The sequence below is a fragment of the Lactuca virosa genome, chromosome 6 (assembly GCF_052849685.1).
Source record: "Lactuca virosa cultivar CGN04683 chromosome 6, Lactuca_virosa_CGN04683_v6, whole genome shotgun sequence".
Taxonomy (NCBI): Eukaryota; Viridiplantae; Streptophyta; class Magnoliopsida; order Asterales; family Asteraceae; genus Lactuca; species Lactuca virosa.
The window spans coordinates 54,841,360-54,858,162 of record NC_136431.1 but is presented as its reverse complement, the minus strand read 5'-3'; the positions used below and the strand labels follow the sequence as shown (position 1 = coordinate 54,858,162).

The following is a 16,803-nucleotide window of genomic DNA, read 5'->3' as shown; positions in this document are numbered from 1 at the left end:
AAACAAAAAACAAGTTTAAGAGTTAATAGAGCACAAAAAAAAGTTAAGTGACCAAATATATACAAAGGGTATAGCTTATTACCTTCTCAAGTCATTATCCCAAAAATATAAATCTTTCAGCAAATTATTATGCACTTACAACTTCAATTTTTTTTTCAAAAATGGGATATAATGTAAAAATCCAAAAAGATTTATATTCAACTTTACATATCTATCTTGGCAAAAAGTATTTCTAAATGAAACATTATAAGAAAGCCATTATCCTTCAATCTTAGTAAGTACGTGAATATATTTGGTACCTTGTAAATTACAACTTAAAACAATGTTCTTTACAACATGATTCCCTATGCTACAACCATCCCCAATAGATAAATCTTTCAAGAATTAAACAATCTTTGTAAAGCTAACTACAACTATACCATTATGTCGCATTCCATTGTATATCGACATGTATCTCTCCATTTCGTGAGTTAATGAGATGGTACCTCTCATTGATACGATTGTTATAAACTACATCCACAAGATTGATATCCACGTGTCCCAATGCTTCCTGCATATATATTATAAATCATGTTACTTGAAAGATAGATATACATCAGGTTTAGGTTTACGCCAGATACATCATAATGTCTACAGAGCAAGGAATGTGATACATAGTCTTGAACCTGACATCTCTTATAGATTTTCACCTCCTTATTAGTACACCACTTATCTACAAGAGATAGTAAGTGACAAATGTAACTCTATGGATGTAGGCTGCATGGACCCCACTTAGAGGTTGACCCACCTCATATTTTAGGAAAAAAAATTATTTTTGAAAATTGTATATTTAGTCATACTTAATTATTTTTGACACCATTTTTACTAAAAGGTTCAAAAAAAAAACCCTCATAAGTTTAGATTTTTTGTATTTTTTTTCTTTCGTTATATTTTTGTATATAAGATGTACCCATGTTGGTTTTGGTTTTGGATCTTCCACACTGCAAATAAGTACATACCACCCTAGGCATATCCTACAAACCAGTCTCACAACCAACATAAAAGAGGTAAATTAAAAGGTCCACAAATCAATAAGGAAGGTGATGCTCAAACTTGAACCATATGACCTTTCTTATTGATTGCATCTAGTGTTTGAAAGATGGTTTACCTTTGATGACACAAATCTAAAGGCTCTATTCTTGCGTTTGCTTATCACTTCAATATGGATAGCCTCCTCTAATGGAGCTTCATCTAACATAAATTGAAAATCCTCATTCCAACTTGGATTCCGAGTTTTCTTCAATACCTATCATCAAAAGACCAAATCAAGAATCCCAACAAGCAATCTCAAGAAACTTAAGATAGCTACAACTCTCAACTCACCTTTGTTTTACGTTTTTCTCCTTTGAAAATGACTAAAGCAAAAGGATTATTATGGCGCTTTCCATCAAGATCTTTTGCCCCGATCACTGTCACCACAAGCAACCCCGCTCTATTCACATACGAACTCTCAAGTGTTTTAGGAATTGTTTCTTTTTTCATAAACAAGTCAATAGGTCCATTGAACCCCATGGTGTCTTCAACAAAAGGAACAAAGTTTAATTCCACCGTGATGCTTCCACGTGGCTTCTTATTGCGCGGATCATTTGGATTCATGTTTTTCACCAACTCCATTGTAAACTCCTTCTTTTCATGTGGTGTCAAAAGATTCAATGGGATAACTTGCATTCCTAACTTGTCATGCACCCCAACCTACACAACCAAAACCATAACATTTTATGTCAAATTAAGCAAAACCCCCATGGATCTTGATCTTGAAAAGTAGTAAAAAAAATTATTTTTTGTTATAAAAAATCACACCTTTTCCCAATCGTATATGCGTAGTTGAAGGACTTGACACGCGGAATCTTTTACAGTAAGTTTAAAGTCTTCATTCCACTCGGGGTTTAGATTTTTGAGCTTTACACTAGTTTTCTTGTAAGAAATCCTCTCTCCACTTAAACTTAAACGAACATATGGATCAGAAGTTCCAATTATATCCATCTTTTTGAGTTTGCGGGCCCGTATAACTTTCACATGTAGGATACCCACGGGTTTCTTGGCTGCACCACTATCCAAAATCATCACTACCAAATGTCAAACTTGATTTTCTTCAGAAAAAACAAGATTCAAAGAGTGCTACTATTGCAAACATGTAAAGAGCTTACATGGAAGCATCAAGAATTGGGACCTCCAAAGTTTGAGGCCATAGATAAACACTAGATACTTGTTCATCGATTAGTCTCTATCATTTGTCCACATTCACAATGATTTAGCCAAACAACTTTATGATTTAATGAAGTTTAAAAGTGATAAAAAAAAAGGTTAAAAAATGGAGAGAAAGAGAACCTGAACATAATTATGGACTCCAGGGATTGCCATTAGATCACCTCCCATTACTTTCAACCCAAAATCTACTTCAGGCTAAAAATACAAAACATAACCTTCATTATTGTTCCACAATTAAAAAATATAAAAATAAAAACTAAGTAAATAATGTGTACAAAGTACAAACCTTCTCCATTAGAGAAACTTGTGCATTTGAAAAGCAAGGGAAGGTGGGAACAAATGGTTTCAAAGTCACCCGAATTGCTGCAGTTATTTGCGTATCTATCAACTGACAAAAAACCAATGTCATTAGATAAATCATATGATCAATCTTGGAACTAAACTTATGTATATTATGACATAAAAAACGAAACTTTTTTTTAACCTGAACTTTGATTGGAAAATATAATAACTTGAGAACCAAAATTATATTGGGATTTCCTGCCCATTTAGCCATAAGATCAAAGACAAGATGGTTTTCATTCATTTGGTGTACTTTTATACCTGCAAAGTTTTTTTAACAAAAAAACAGGCTTCGATTAAATTGCAAAGTGGTAGAACATTTTCTTTAATAAACATACCTTGAACTACAGGAGGAAGAGTTCCAAGGGTAAGAGTTTCAAAATCTATGGATCTTAAATGAAACATGCCAATGTATTCAGAAAATATAGGTTCTGATAAACTTTTAATCATGCCACATATTGCCTATATACAAGAATGAAATTAATGTGAGATGGGTTAATTATAATTTTTATAAATAAAAAACCAACAAAAGATTCTTTAAAGTGTTCACCTTATCAATATAAGGCCACATATCACGAACTACATCGTTAAACCAATCAATCTGTAGAATTATAAAGAAACCATGTTGCAGTGTTTTTGAAAACATAAAGATGACAAGTAAGAATTAATGTTTGAAATGTAATACTCACTCGTTCATAGTCTGGGTGCTTCACCCATAATGGAATTTCGGGTAGAATATCAACCAATGAGCTTCTATCGAGCTCCTGAAGAGGCCTAATGAATGGAATCTGCAAACGTTTTTAGAAAACTATATAGAAACGAAATAAAACCATAACGCAGCTTAAGAATTAACATTCATCAATCAAATCAAATCAGTCACCTTCACATCTGTAGATTCTGTGCTAATAAAGATGAGAAATCCCAGAAAAAGACCGACGGGAATTCCAAATACAAATCCGATAGTTCCCAATAAACTACCGATAAAGTTCATCTTCACACTATTTTCATTTGGGTTATTGACAAGAACTCGATCTTGGTTTCTGAATCATATAAACATAATGTTTCAATGATTGAATCATTGGTGTCAAAGGGAGATAAACAAAATGGAATTACGAAATCCAGAAAGCGATGATTAGATTGTATATGGCTTGCAAGATTGAATTTGATAGCGTTAACGTAATGCAGGAGTGTATGACGAAAACACACGATTAAACAAACAAAAATGGGCTTTTTGAAGCAATAGAAAACAAGGAATAATAAGAAGTTACATTTGCCTCCCTCAATGTTTAACATAATTTCAATTTTTAAACATTAAACAAAAAAAATAATCTGTACAATCTATTGATTGCTTGATGTTAAGGGAAAACATCCATGGGAAAAGCAACACTATGTAAAAGAGGGTCTAGAAAATCACTTGTTCACATTTCAATTTATTAAAAGATGATATTGAGAAATAGGGGAGGTAAATGACATAATAGTAAAATAGAGGCATGGTTTGTATAAATAATTTTGTAGATATGTCGTGCGAAATAAAATATGCAAACGTATGACAGAATATGCCCAAGACTTCTTCATATTGACTTTTCAACACCCATTACGTTTCCATAAGAAGTCTAACCCAAAATTATCAACTCTTTCCTACTATTGAATATTTAAATTTTCTTCAAAATGATTTTAAATACACATATTCGAGTGAAATCACTAATCTAACCCTTATAAATAAATATTTTAATAATAATAATCAACTTAAATTTACTTTTGTAAAATTATCATTTTCTCCGGAATAGAGCATTACGGAGTCAGTGTATTTATTCTAGAGCTTTGGTCCGAAACAAGATTGTCTGTACATTCCGGACTTACATTTCGGAGTATCCCTGTCCAAAAGAAGAATCTATGTACGATTGTCAGGTTAGTATTTTAAAGTAACAACACGGAGTCACAGACACACATTTCAGACAGTTATTCCAGATTATAAAACATCCATTTTCGTCCCCTATATATAAATGTTACCGCATGTAGTTAGACGATTACTTATGATCATCCGTAATTATCTCCTATAACTCCTTCAAGATGAGTTTCTAGAGAGTGAGCAAGAAGAAAGCTTTACCAACTTGTATGTTTACATAAACAACCTTAGGCGGACCAACCCTCACATTTACATGAACATCAAAACTAATGTGATGGATCGTTTACAAGTTTGTTTTGTGGCTATTGGATGTGTGGTAAATTTTTTGTTCCATATACAACTACATGCATTCATACGTTGTTTGTTGCCTGACATCTTTGGTAAGTAGTGTACGTCTAAGAGGCAACCACCTAAACACAATGTTCATAGCGGTTGTTATGGACGGGAACAACCACACCCTACCTATAGCATTTGTTCTGGGCGTGGCAAATAATTTCGACTATTATACCTGGTTCCTGATGAGGTTGAAGGAAACTCTCAGAGAGAGTAGGGAAGTATCATTCATAACCAATATGGACAATGTCATTAGCTCTTGCATATGTTAGGTACTCCATGATTCTCATCATGAGTATACTTGTAAAAATGTGTCCATATATATGTGCACAAGAGTTGGTGGAAACAGAAGATTGGAACCTTTGTTCTATATGACATCCAAGTCATATACTATGTCTGATTTTGAACAAAACTTCTATCGACTAACCCATGATACATGTGAGGTGCTTGCCAACATCGGCCATGCGAAACGGGCAAGAACATATTTTCCAAACATCCGTTGGAATATACTCAACATTGATATTCCACAATTTCTTTTGGTGTTATCGGTTAATCAACACAATGTACCGATAATAACGGTTACTGAGGCAATTCATGACTACATTCAACGGATTTTTGTTGAACACAATTTCATGGGAGGTAAAGTACCATAAAATATTGAATAATTTTTCTTGTACAATAACTGTAATTGATAATATTTACTTTTTAAGGAGGTTGACTAACGTATTTACCCCGTATGCAGAGATGATGCTTCAAAAGAGGATGCAAAAGTTTGTTTGGTGGCAAGCAACAAAGATCCCGCCCGAGATCTCATCTCTGTTCCTGTGGCATCCCTATTTTCACGGCCAATTTAAAACTTTTTATTTATGCTTATTTATTTTAGAGTATAAAACTTAATGCGGAATTTGTCCCAAAACATGTTATATTTCCGAAAAAACATTTGTCATTTATATATAAAAACCATGGGATGTCATCTGTAACATCCATAAAAATCATGCCAAATTTAAACTTTTAAAAACATTTCAAAACTAATGATTATTACAAAACTTGTTTTCAAAATAGTTCAATGTCAAAGTATCCCAGAATCAAATCATAAACAATAGGAGGTGTACGATCACGCCTTCGCCTTCGCCTTCCTGCGATCATCAGAAGTACCTGAAACAAAATCAACAACTGTAAGCCCGAAGCTTAGTGAGTTCCCCCAAAATACCCATACACACATCAGCATATACGTAAACACAAACAACATAGTATGGGTCCGATCAACCATCGGGTTGCAATACCCCAGGCCCTCAACCATCGGGTTGGAATGTCAACATACTATAGGTCCAGTCATCCTCGGGATGGAATACCCCAGGCCCACAACCATCGGGTTGGAATGCTCTCATACTACGAGTCCAATCATCCTCCGGATGGAATACTCACGGCCCACAACCATCGGGTTGGATTGCCTAGGTCTGTTGGCTCTCGCACAAATCAGATAAGTGTCAACCACCAATCAAACATGTGCACATATATCAGATAATCACATAACAGTCTATAGACAAGCAAACCGATCTAACCGATCATACTAGCATAACCTCATCCTATCTATCAGGATACTGATCTAACAGATCATAGCAACATAATACCATCCTATCTACCAGGATACTAATCTAACAGCTCATACTAGCATAACATATCAGGATAGCATTCCAAAAGGGCCGACCTTGGTGCCTTAGACCCTTGAGTATAGTGAGGAAACTCACCTCACATATGTCGAACTGTAGTAATAATGCAAGACTCTCGAATCGCAGCCACGAACTCAACCACCTATCACCACCATAGGACCAAGTCCATCAGAATCCCAATTACCAAAATACTCTCAAAGTCCAACTGGTCAATCCCTTGGTCAAAGTCAACGGTCCATGTTGACTCGACTCGTCGAGTGCAGCTAGAAACTCGTCGAGTTCCTTAAGAACTCAGGAAGTCATGAAACCCTAACTGACTCGCTGAGTTTCCAACCAACTCGTCGAGTCCATGCGTGTCCAGAAGTCGAGGAAAACCCCTACTGACTCGTCGAGTCCTCTTATTGACTCGCCGAGTCTATGCAGAAACCAAACAACGGGAAAACCCTTCCCAACTCGTCGAGTCGGCTTGTCTGACTCGTCGAGTTCATACAATCCATTTCTTATCCAGATGATTTTGAGCCACTCCAAAGCTCCAATTGGTGGATCTAGCCTCCTAGGGCCTAGTTATTGTTGGGTTTTAGTATACTACAACATCCTATGGTGCACATACAACCCTAAATACCTTGGATCTATGTTTTCTCTATTATACATGCAAATGGTTTCCAAGGCATTAAACCTATAACTAGCATGCATTTGACATAAACCATATAATATACTAGTTAGGAAAACATACCTTTAATATGGCTTGAAGTCTTGATGTATTTGGCCTTAAGAGCTTAGCACCAATAGTATGAAATGCCTCAAATGGAATCACAACACACCTAGGACAAAGGTGGCTCTTGAGAGAGAATTCCATGCACCAAAACACCTCCATATTTCTCTAAGAAAAGAAGTGGTGATTTTGGCTATGGAGTAACCTATTTATATGTAGGATTCCAAGGGTCATGGATATAACCCATAATCCATACCCATGGGTTTTATGATCCATGGTTCATGTGGCCCAACTCTTTATGTATCCATACATAAACTTGGTCCAACATGGATCATAAGCCCAACACATATAAATATAACTAATTATCATAATTAGTCCCCATAGATTTAATTAGTCTCTTTTGATCACTAAATTAATTCCAAATTAATTCTTGATCGATACTAATTAAAACATATGATTTCATATTAATATATTATAACTTATAATATATTAATAAACCATAAATAACCTTCTCTCAAAAGTCCATCCTAACAAATTGTCCTGATGATATGCAACCCAAATGGACCATGTTACTCTCGGGTCAAGTACATACCAATAATAGTTATGGGCTTAGACATCTAATCCAACAGTCTCCCACTTGGATAAGTCTAAAACTATTATTGCAAGTACGACTTCATAACCCGACTAGCAATCGTAGCTCTTAAAGCCGTTGTCGAACTCTGAACAAATCAATGGCGCGTCCATTAGATAAGGGATCATATATTCCTCCATTCTAGATATCATATGGACTGAGACATGGATTATAATCATTCTCTCTGTCCATTTGTTGTTTCCCGATTTTCGATTTATGATGACTGACTGATTGAACAAATCAAATCAGTCCTGGCTTGGCCAAGCACTCACATGTGTCATCGCTAAATCATCGAGGGGCCCACAGATATCGCTTTTATCCCGAAGGTAAAAGGAATGGATAAACTTCGACTCATATGGCTTGTTCTACTACTTGTTGAATCATACACAAAGGCACGTTTTATAACATCGAGTTACCAAATGCGTTTTCGTGCAATCAATGTATAACCAACTCATAGTAACAACTCATATCTCTAGGTTTGAAGAATATAAGATATTATCGTCTCATGATAACTCGTGATAAAATCCATGAAGTGATTCAAATGAGCGCGGGTTGAATCCAATACTCAGAACTTATGAGCACTCATTAGTGTTGTAGCACCACTTTGTCCACCAACTTGGACCTCTACAAACCAACCCATGATAGTCTTGATTCATATCTACTTCCAACATATGACCGACTGTGGATGGTTTGAATAACTTAATCATTCAGGAAGAGCGACTTAGTTATTCTGGAAGTCAAAACATGCAAAGTGAAACACAAGAATAAATGAATCAAATATGGTATCAAACCCTATGAATATAAATAAACACTTTTATTTATCACCATACTGATTACTCATTATTCATTGTTTCGGTTTTATCAACTTTATACTTGAATTAAAAACACTAGTTGTCCCATGCTCCAAGCATGTACACTATGTTTTTCTTAAACAATAGCTTTGCCATACACCAAGTATGCACTCTATGTTTGTCTATGATCCTTGCTTTGTGAAATAAACCAATTGAACATAATTTCAATGATTCTAATTTCACACTCCCAAATCCTTATCGAAAAATGTGAGAATTTCAAATTCCTATCATTTATCGAAATCTGTTTAGATTTTAAACTTATATGCACTGACCCTCCTGTAATGAATATGTACAAAGTCACAAAGACTTGTCAACAGTCATTATAAGGTATTCCAATGGAGATCAAATCCATGGAAACTAAGTCTCATATTCAAAGTACATTGCTTTGGACATGCTTCTTGCATTAAGTTTTCTAATCTTACACAGATAACTTCCACCTATGGAGACAACTCCATATTCTCATTTTGACTATCACTTCTGAATAAGAGATGCCTCTTTTCAGAATATGTCAATATGGTCCTTCCAAAATTAGCACTATACTTCCAACTGTCCCTGAGCAACCAATCTTTGGTAAACCTCAGATTGTCCTCGACAATTGCTTAATCATTTTAGTCATATCCAATTCTAGACCTTTTCCCTTCTTAATGCCTCTGGGCATTTGGAAAAATTTAGAAATGACAAATATTATAGCACATGCAATCGATCCTGTACCCAAAGCAAATGGTACACGATTCATGATGTCTCACATAAAGACATGATTCTAGACCAGTCTTTTGTTACAATATTTTTATTTGCCATGTTTTCAAAATTTGACTATGAAGAGGGATGCCGTAATCATAATCGAATTTTGAGAACGCAATATATAGAATTTCCTTAAGTTGAACCAATCCAACATGAAATTCATATATATATTCTTGACTAAAGATGATTAAGGTCTCAATCTAAGCCTTTAGAACTGAAATGAAGTATATCCTCTCCCTTAATTATAGCAAAACAACTTTTTCAATCCCTGCAGCCTCACGAATTGAAACTTTTGTTTTCTATAATTAACATTGCTAACTTGCAACACTAACAATAATTATCATGCTCCCACTAACATGATGATTATTAGCATAACACTTATGCTCCCACTAGCTTTGACATGTACTCAGAAATCAGCTGGACTTTTAGAAATCAATACTTTATTGACTTTCTTACCAAAGTTCAGATTTCTGATACGAGATGCTTTGATAAAACTTTATCAAAATCATACACCTTTCCTTAGATAGCATGCATGTCGTAATCATAGTCTCAATTGTTTAGACCTTTTGCCATCTGCTTCAAATCTACTTGGTGGAAGTGTTTCCTCACCATCATTTTCATGAATCGGAGAGAAACCTTATGACCCTTAGATTTTATGGTGTATGTGTTCTTATCCATGTGAATCGTCAAAACCATAGTCACAAGACAAAGATAATGACAAATCCAAACTCATATGGACTGAACTTATGCAATCTTAACTTCTTGCCACCTGGCAGTACAGGGCCTGCCATTGCTTCCAAGTTGTTATGCAACCAATTAAGAACTTTCAAAACTCCTATGCAAAGCCAACTTTAACTGGAATGGGCACAGAATATGTCAACACGATAGGTTATAAACCTCAACTCGTGTGCTAGTGAAGAACCTCAGGTTTTATTCTTGATTAGTTCTTGAAATTTTTTTTAGGATCTTTAAGACTCCCACTATCCTCTTGACATATAAGACTATCTTGCAAAATATTCAAGAGATAGTGCAGACTCTTTATCAAGACAAACACTTCACACAATTGGCCTTAGTTGGTCTTTGTTTTATCCAAAACATCACAACTTACCAATTTCAAATGTACAAGAGTAGGACACTTTTACTCTTACATTTGACAAGTGTTTTAAACCTTTCTTTAAGATATGTCACTCAAGTTACAATCTTGGAGTATGACTCTAAGAATTATTATGGAACGAAGTATGACTCATCTTCCTGATCTAACCATTTCAACAATTCATGACTCCTCTTCTTAGTCATAAGAATGCACTAAGATGACCTTTAGAGGACTAATTGTGATATGATTTCTAAATCATTAAGATGATCACAAACATGATACTAAAGTACTCTCCCATCTTTTCAGATTTGAGAAACTTTTATCTTTCTGCCTAATTTGATTCTTCCCATTCGTTCTGCCATACATTGAGACTTTTCCAATGTTTCAGAATTATACTTAAACTTGTAAGTATGACCATATTTACTAAACTTTAGTAAATCAAATAGTCTTAACGAGCTTTGTGGTGGACATGACCAGTGCACAAGAATGTGTACTCGATCCCTTTAGTCCTTCACTTGACTCACACATCCATGTGAACAAGTAATTAGTCTTGATTTTCCAATGCTTGAAAGTTCTCATTCATCATACTATTCAACTTGCATGATTCCAAGTTTCGGTCCAATTAAAACTTGGGTGATGAGGAACTTTCCTGATTTGGTAAATTCAGACACTACCACAAATGAAAGAATCAAATCCATTTTCCAATATTGCTGTCAGTGGAATCATATAAGCAACAATTTTCCACAAATGCCATTGTAAGGATACTTCAAATAAATAAAATTAAACAATTTTCTTTTATTTTAAAACTTTGCGGAAAAACTTATCCTTACAATCCACATGGAAAATTGTTGTTATCTATTCCTTAGCAATATATCATAACTTCTTAAGCAACTGCTCAAAATTCTGATGCGATCGAAATCCACCTTCGCGATCAGAATCAGCATATACTTCCTTTAAGATTTCTCTCTATTCTTTGATTCTTAAAACATCAACATGTGACCCAGTCACATCATGTAATGAGGATCTCAGAATAGAACTTAACAGAGTTAGATAATGGGCTCTACCTGATGTAGAGTCAAACTTATTGACTTTAACATCTTTAGGTAAATTTGGCAGCTTTGCAATCAACGCCCCTTCCTTTGGCAAAATAAACATATGGACCCTTTGGTAATGGGACTATCTCAGACTTAGCCTTTCTCTTTACCATTTGGTCAACCGGGTTGACTATGGCCAATCCCTTTCCATTGGGAAGAGAATGCTTTTTTCTAGATTTCCAGTGTCACCATTGTCACTGTCCATAAATTTTTTTGGAAGTTGATCTTCTAATCAAATTTGCTTTACTATCGTTTCAAATCATTGCTGATTCAGCAGCACCAAGCAAATAGATATGATCATTAAGGTTCATGTCATAGTCTGTTTCATAGTAGTCCCAAAGGAACTCACTATGTGACTTAGAAAGTGATTGAACATCCAACTTTCTCAAGACTTTGACACCCAACTCTCCCGGCTTGTCAATATGTGACTTCATCTCTAAGATGTGATCACACATAGACCTTGCTTGCCATTAGGGCTTGAGTGACCTTGAACTTGTGGGTTAGGGAGAATAATTGGAGGAGGTGGAGGAAGAGAAGTATGACTTCCATGAGCCAAACTCGGGAAGTCATATTCATTAGGAAAGCTTGGTTTGGGAAGATCATTGTTGTCTAAACCAGACATCAACAATGGGAGAAATTCACGTAAAGTTGATTTAAGTCCTTAATATAACACCCAATATGATATATTAAGGCTAGGACCCAACAAACTATTTTATAACTTGGAAGAGGGATGCCGTAATCCAAGCTATAAAATATTTGAAGGTAGGTGAATGACGATTCACCAATTTCCACCAAGATAAACGAAATGTATTATTAGGTTTTAATTGGTTTTGAAACTCCTAGATTCTTTTGAGATTCATTGAACTTTTCAATGGCATGTTTCAATCTCGAGTGTGCCCTTCAGGTTTTGTGACTGGGATGCCGAGGATCACAAAACAAGGTGTGAAGTAACCATGCAAATATACTTGGTACCCTTAATATTTACCCCTCAATCGATGTGCCGGTTAACCACACACGCTCCAACAATACTATGATAAACATTAAGTTACCCTTTGCCTACCTTGTTAAGTCCAGGTTAGTGTGTCGGTTAACCACACACGCTCCACTAACAGCTTAAACAAAGTGCAAAGTGTAATTTCATGGATTAGCACCTTATTCACATTTTCCTAAGTAACTAAGATTGAGAATTTATAAGTGTTTAGTTACTTAGTATTTATCATTATACTTATAATGAAGGGAGAATTATAGTCCTTGTCCTACCTGTTCGGCTAACGACCCTCCACCGGTCAAGGAAGCGGTGAGTGAGAGTGGACACCCATTAAACTGCCATTTTATAGGCAGTAACCTTATACCCCCCCTTATAGACTGGCTTCGTGAATGAGGCCTACTAATGGTAAGACGACTTTATCTTATACATATCTATATAATTGAAATTATAATAATAGTATAAGGGTTGAATTTTAAACTTTTAAAATTCTAAGGTCTAGTTTGGAATTAAAGTATACATGGGGGGTAACTTTACAAATTCCAAAACTTGAAGACAAGTTTTGAAACCTTTCAAAACTCTTGGATTTTTCATAACTTATGAGTTTAATTAAGGTTTAATGAAAAAAAAATTCAAGTTCCATAACTTGAGGACAAGTTATGGAAGACATTAAATCATTTAATGATGACATTAAAAATAGTGACTCTTCTATTTTCATAACCTATGAGAATTAATGACACTTTAAAAAGAAAAACTCTTCACTTTCCATAACTTGAGGACAAGTTATGGAGTTCATAAAAACCATTAAGATCAAATATTCCAATTAACACAATAATCAAATAATTTTTCTATGATCTAGATTAAACTCATAAGTAAAGATAATTCACATCAACAATTTTCAAGAAATTAGATAATCATATAAACTAATACAAATCTTGAAACTTTGACATTTATCCTTTGAAGACTCTTGGAATTCATAACTTAAAGAGTTAATAAATGAGACATTTCACATCCATAACTTATGGAAGTTTCAAAACTCTTAAGATCATAACTTTAAAAAAAACTTTTGAGTTCCAAAATTTTATGACAAAATTTGTAACTCCTTAAAACCATTTAGATCAAACTTTTAAAACAAATAAAATAATCATATCATTCTATCTTTTAATAAATTGACCTAATTCAACTCTTGTAGTAAAGTGACTCAAATTTTATAAATAATCAGTTTTTCATAAAATCAAGTAATTATCATAAAATTTGACAAACTTCATGTTTTTTTTTCTTTTTTTTCCTTCAACTTGGAAAAAAAATACATTTGCATCAAATATAATAGAAAACAACTCATGGCTCTGATACCACTGTTGGGTTTTAGTATACTACAACATCCTATGGTGCACATACAAACCTAAATACCTTGGATCTATGTTTTCTCTATTATACATGCAAATGGTTTCCAAGGCATTAAACCTATAACTAGCATGCATTTGACATAAACCATATAATATACTTGTTAGGGAAACATACCTTTAATGTGGCTTGAAGTCTTGATGTATTTGGCCTTAAGAGCTTAACACCAATAGTATGAAATGCCTCAAATGGAATCACAACACACCTAGGACAAAGGTGGCTCTTGAGAGAGAATTCCATGCACCAAAACACCTCCATATTTCTCTAAGAAAAGAAGTGGTGATTTTGGCTATGGAATAACCTATTTATATGTAGGATTCCAAGGGTCATGGGTATAACCCATAATCCATACCCATGGGTTTTATGATCCATGGTTCATGTGGCCCAACTCTTTATGTATCCATACATAAACTTGGTCCAACATGGATCATAAGCCTAACACATATAAATATAACTAATTATCATAATTAGTCCCCATAGATTTAATTAGTGTCTTTTGATCACTAAATTAATTCCAAATTAATTCTTGATCGATACTAATTAAAACATATGATTTCATATTAATATATTATAACTTATAATATATTAATAAACCATAAATAACCTTCTCTCAAAAGTCCATCCTAACAAATTGTCCTGATGATATGCAACCCAAATGGACCATGCTACTCTCGGGTCAAGTACATACCAATAATAGTTATGGGCTTAGACATCTAATTCAACAGTTATCACGTAAAGTTGCAAACTTTACGTGCATGCAAGGTCTTAAGAGCCAAAACTAAGCTAAAGAAGAAGCTTAAGGCAAAGAGAAGGCCATAGCTTGACAAAGACTGAAACTTTATGACAATAAGGGGCTAAAGGAGTCCAGATCTGAAGTTGCAACCTCAGATCTTGCCCCAAACCCGGAAATACCACAACTTCTCCTTGTTCCAAACTTCTTGAACTTCAAGCTCTTCTCACCAAGATCCACCTTCCAAGCTTGAAAACACATAAATATGGAGAGTAAACACGATTTAGGGTTTTTGAGCTCAAGGGGGGCTGTAAGGGAGGCTAGGGGAGGCTAATGACCCTTTAAATAGGGTGCAAAACCCTGGATATTAGGGTTTCATCCTCCAGCTCCAACTCGTCGAGTTGTATCCTCCAACTCGTCGAGTTGGTCACTTAAAACACGCGGCCAAATTCGTTCCTACTCGATGAGTCAGGGCATCCAAGTCGTCGAGTAGACCTTTCAAAATGGAATAAAGATGTAAAGTTTATACCTGAGAGTCGGGGTGTTACAATTCTCCCCCACTTGAACTAGACTTCGTCCTTGAAGTCTGCCGCGGTGAACAACTCCGGGTAATGCTCCCGCATCTCAGCCTCCGGCTCCCAAGTCCACTCAGATCCCCTCTGGTGCTCCCATTGTACCTTTACCAAAGGTACTTCCTTGTTCCGTAGAACCTTCGCTTTCCTCTCCAGAATGGCCACCGGCCTCTCCACGTAATTCAGGTGCTCGTCAACCTGAATATCATCTAATGACACCACTGCCTCCTTGTCCAGAATGCACTTCCGCAACTGTAAAACGTGGAAAGTACTATGGATCTAACTAAGCTCCTCTGGTAGCTCTAGTTTATATGCCACCTTGCCAACCCTGGCAATGATCCTGAACGGTCCAATGTATCGGGGACCCAACTTCCCCCTCTTCCTGAAGCGGATCACACCCTTCCAGGGTGAGACCTTCAGGAGTACCATGTCACCGACCTGAAACTCCAACTCAGATCGTCGTCGGTCGGCGTAGCTCTTCTGCCTACTCTGTGCGGTCTGCAGCTGCTGTCTAATCTGCTGAATCATATTGGTAGTCTGTAGGACTACCTCTGTCCGACCCATCACTCTGTGACTCACCTCGCCCCAACAGACTGGGGTGCGGCACCTCCGTCCATACAATAGCTCATAAGGTGGAGCACCAATGCTAGAGTTAAAGTTGTTGTTGTAGGAGAACTCTGTGAGGGGTAGGTAGGAGTCCCAGCTCCCACCGAAGTCAATAACACAAGATCTCAACATATACTCAAGATTCTATATGGTCCGCTCACTCTGGCCGTCCGTCTGCGGATGATAGGTTGTACTGAAGTGCAGACGTGTGCCCAGTTCCTCGTGTAACTTCTGCCAAAATCGGGAGGTGAACATCACAGTGTAAGACGATAGAGACCGGAACCCCATGACGAACGATAATCTCGCATATACACATCAGCCAACTTCTCGGCCGATGAGCTCTCCCTAAGGGCAGAAAATGGGCACTCTTGGTCAATCGATCAACGATGACCCAAATAGCATCGAACCCCTTCGCCGTTCTCGGCAGCTTGGTGATGAAGTCCATCGTGATATGCTCCCATTTCCACATGGGAATCTCTAGAGGCTGCAACTTTCCATGCGGCCTCTGGTGCTCGGCCTTGACCATCCTACAGGTCAAGCACCTGTCAACATACCAAGCGATCTCTCGCTTCATGCACGGCCACCAATAACTCAATCGCAAGTCCTGGTACATCTTGGTGGCCCCTGGGAGAATGGAAAAGCGAGACTTATGAGCCTCCTCCAATATAATCTTTCTGACCCCACCAGACATCAGAATCCAGACCCGACCGCAACGGGTCAATAATCCCCGGCTATCTTGAACAAACCGGGTGTTCTCACCCCTAATCCTCTCCAGCTTCCAATTCTCTTGATGCATACCCTCTGCCTAAGCTTCCCTGATCAAGCCCATAAGTGGATAATCCACTGAAATCCTCATGCACGTCACTAGAGTTGATGATCCAGCGGA

General features: G+C 36.4%; 1 protein-coding gene across 1 annotated transcript; it reads right to left on the bottom strand.

Moving 5' to 3' along the window:
• Window positions 1-169: 169 nt before the first annotated feature.
• Window positions 170-3,770, bottom strand: LOC145122860 (synaptotagmin-3-like). Its single transcript, XM_079058424.1, has 12 exons — window positions 3,470-3,770; window positions 3,279-3,377; window positions 3,140-3,190; window positions 2,928-3,051; window positions 2,732-2,850; window positions 2,534-2,635; window positions 2,368-2,442; window positions 2,187-2,263; window positions 1,840-2,089; window positions 1,363-1,731; window positions 1,148-1,285; window positions 170-550 (listed from the first exon to the last, which is right to left on the bottom strand). The coding sequence occupies exons 1-12, from the start codon at window positions 3,578-3,580 to the stop codon at window positions 422-424; spliced, it is 1,644 nt and encodes a 547-aa protein (XP_078914550.1). The 5' UTR covers window positions 3,581-3,770; the 3' UTR covers window positions 170-421.
• Window positions 3,771-16,803: the final 13,033 nt, after the last annotated feature.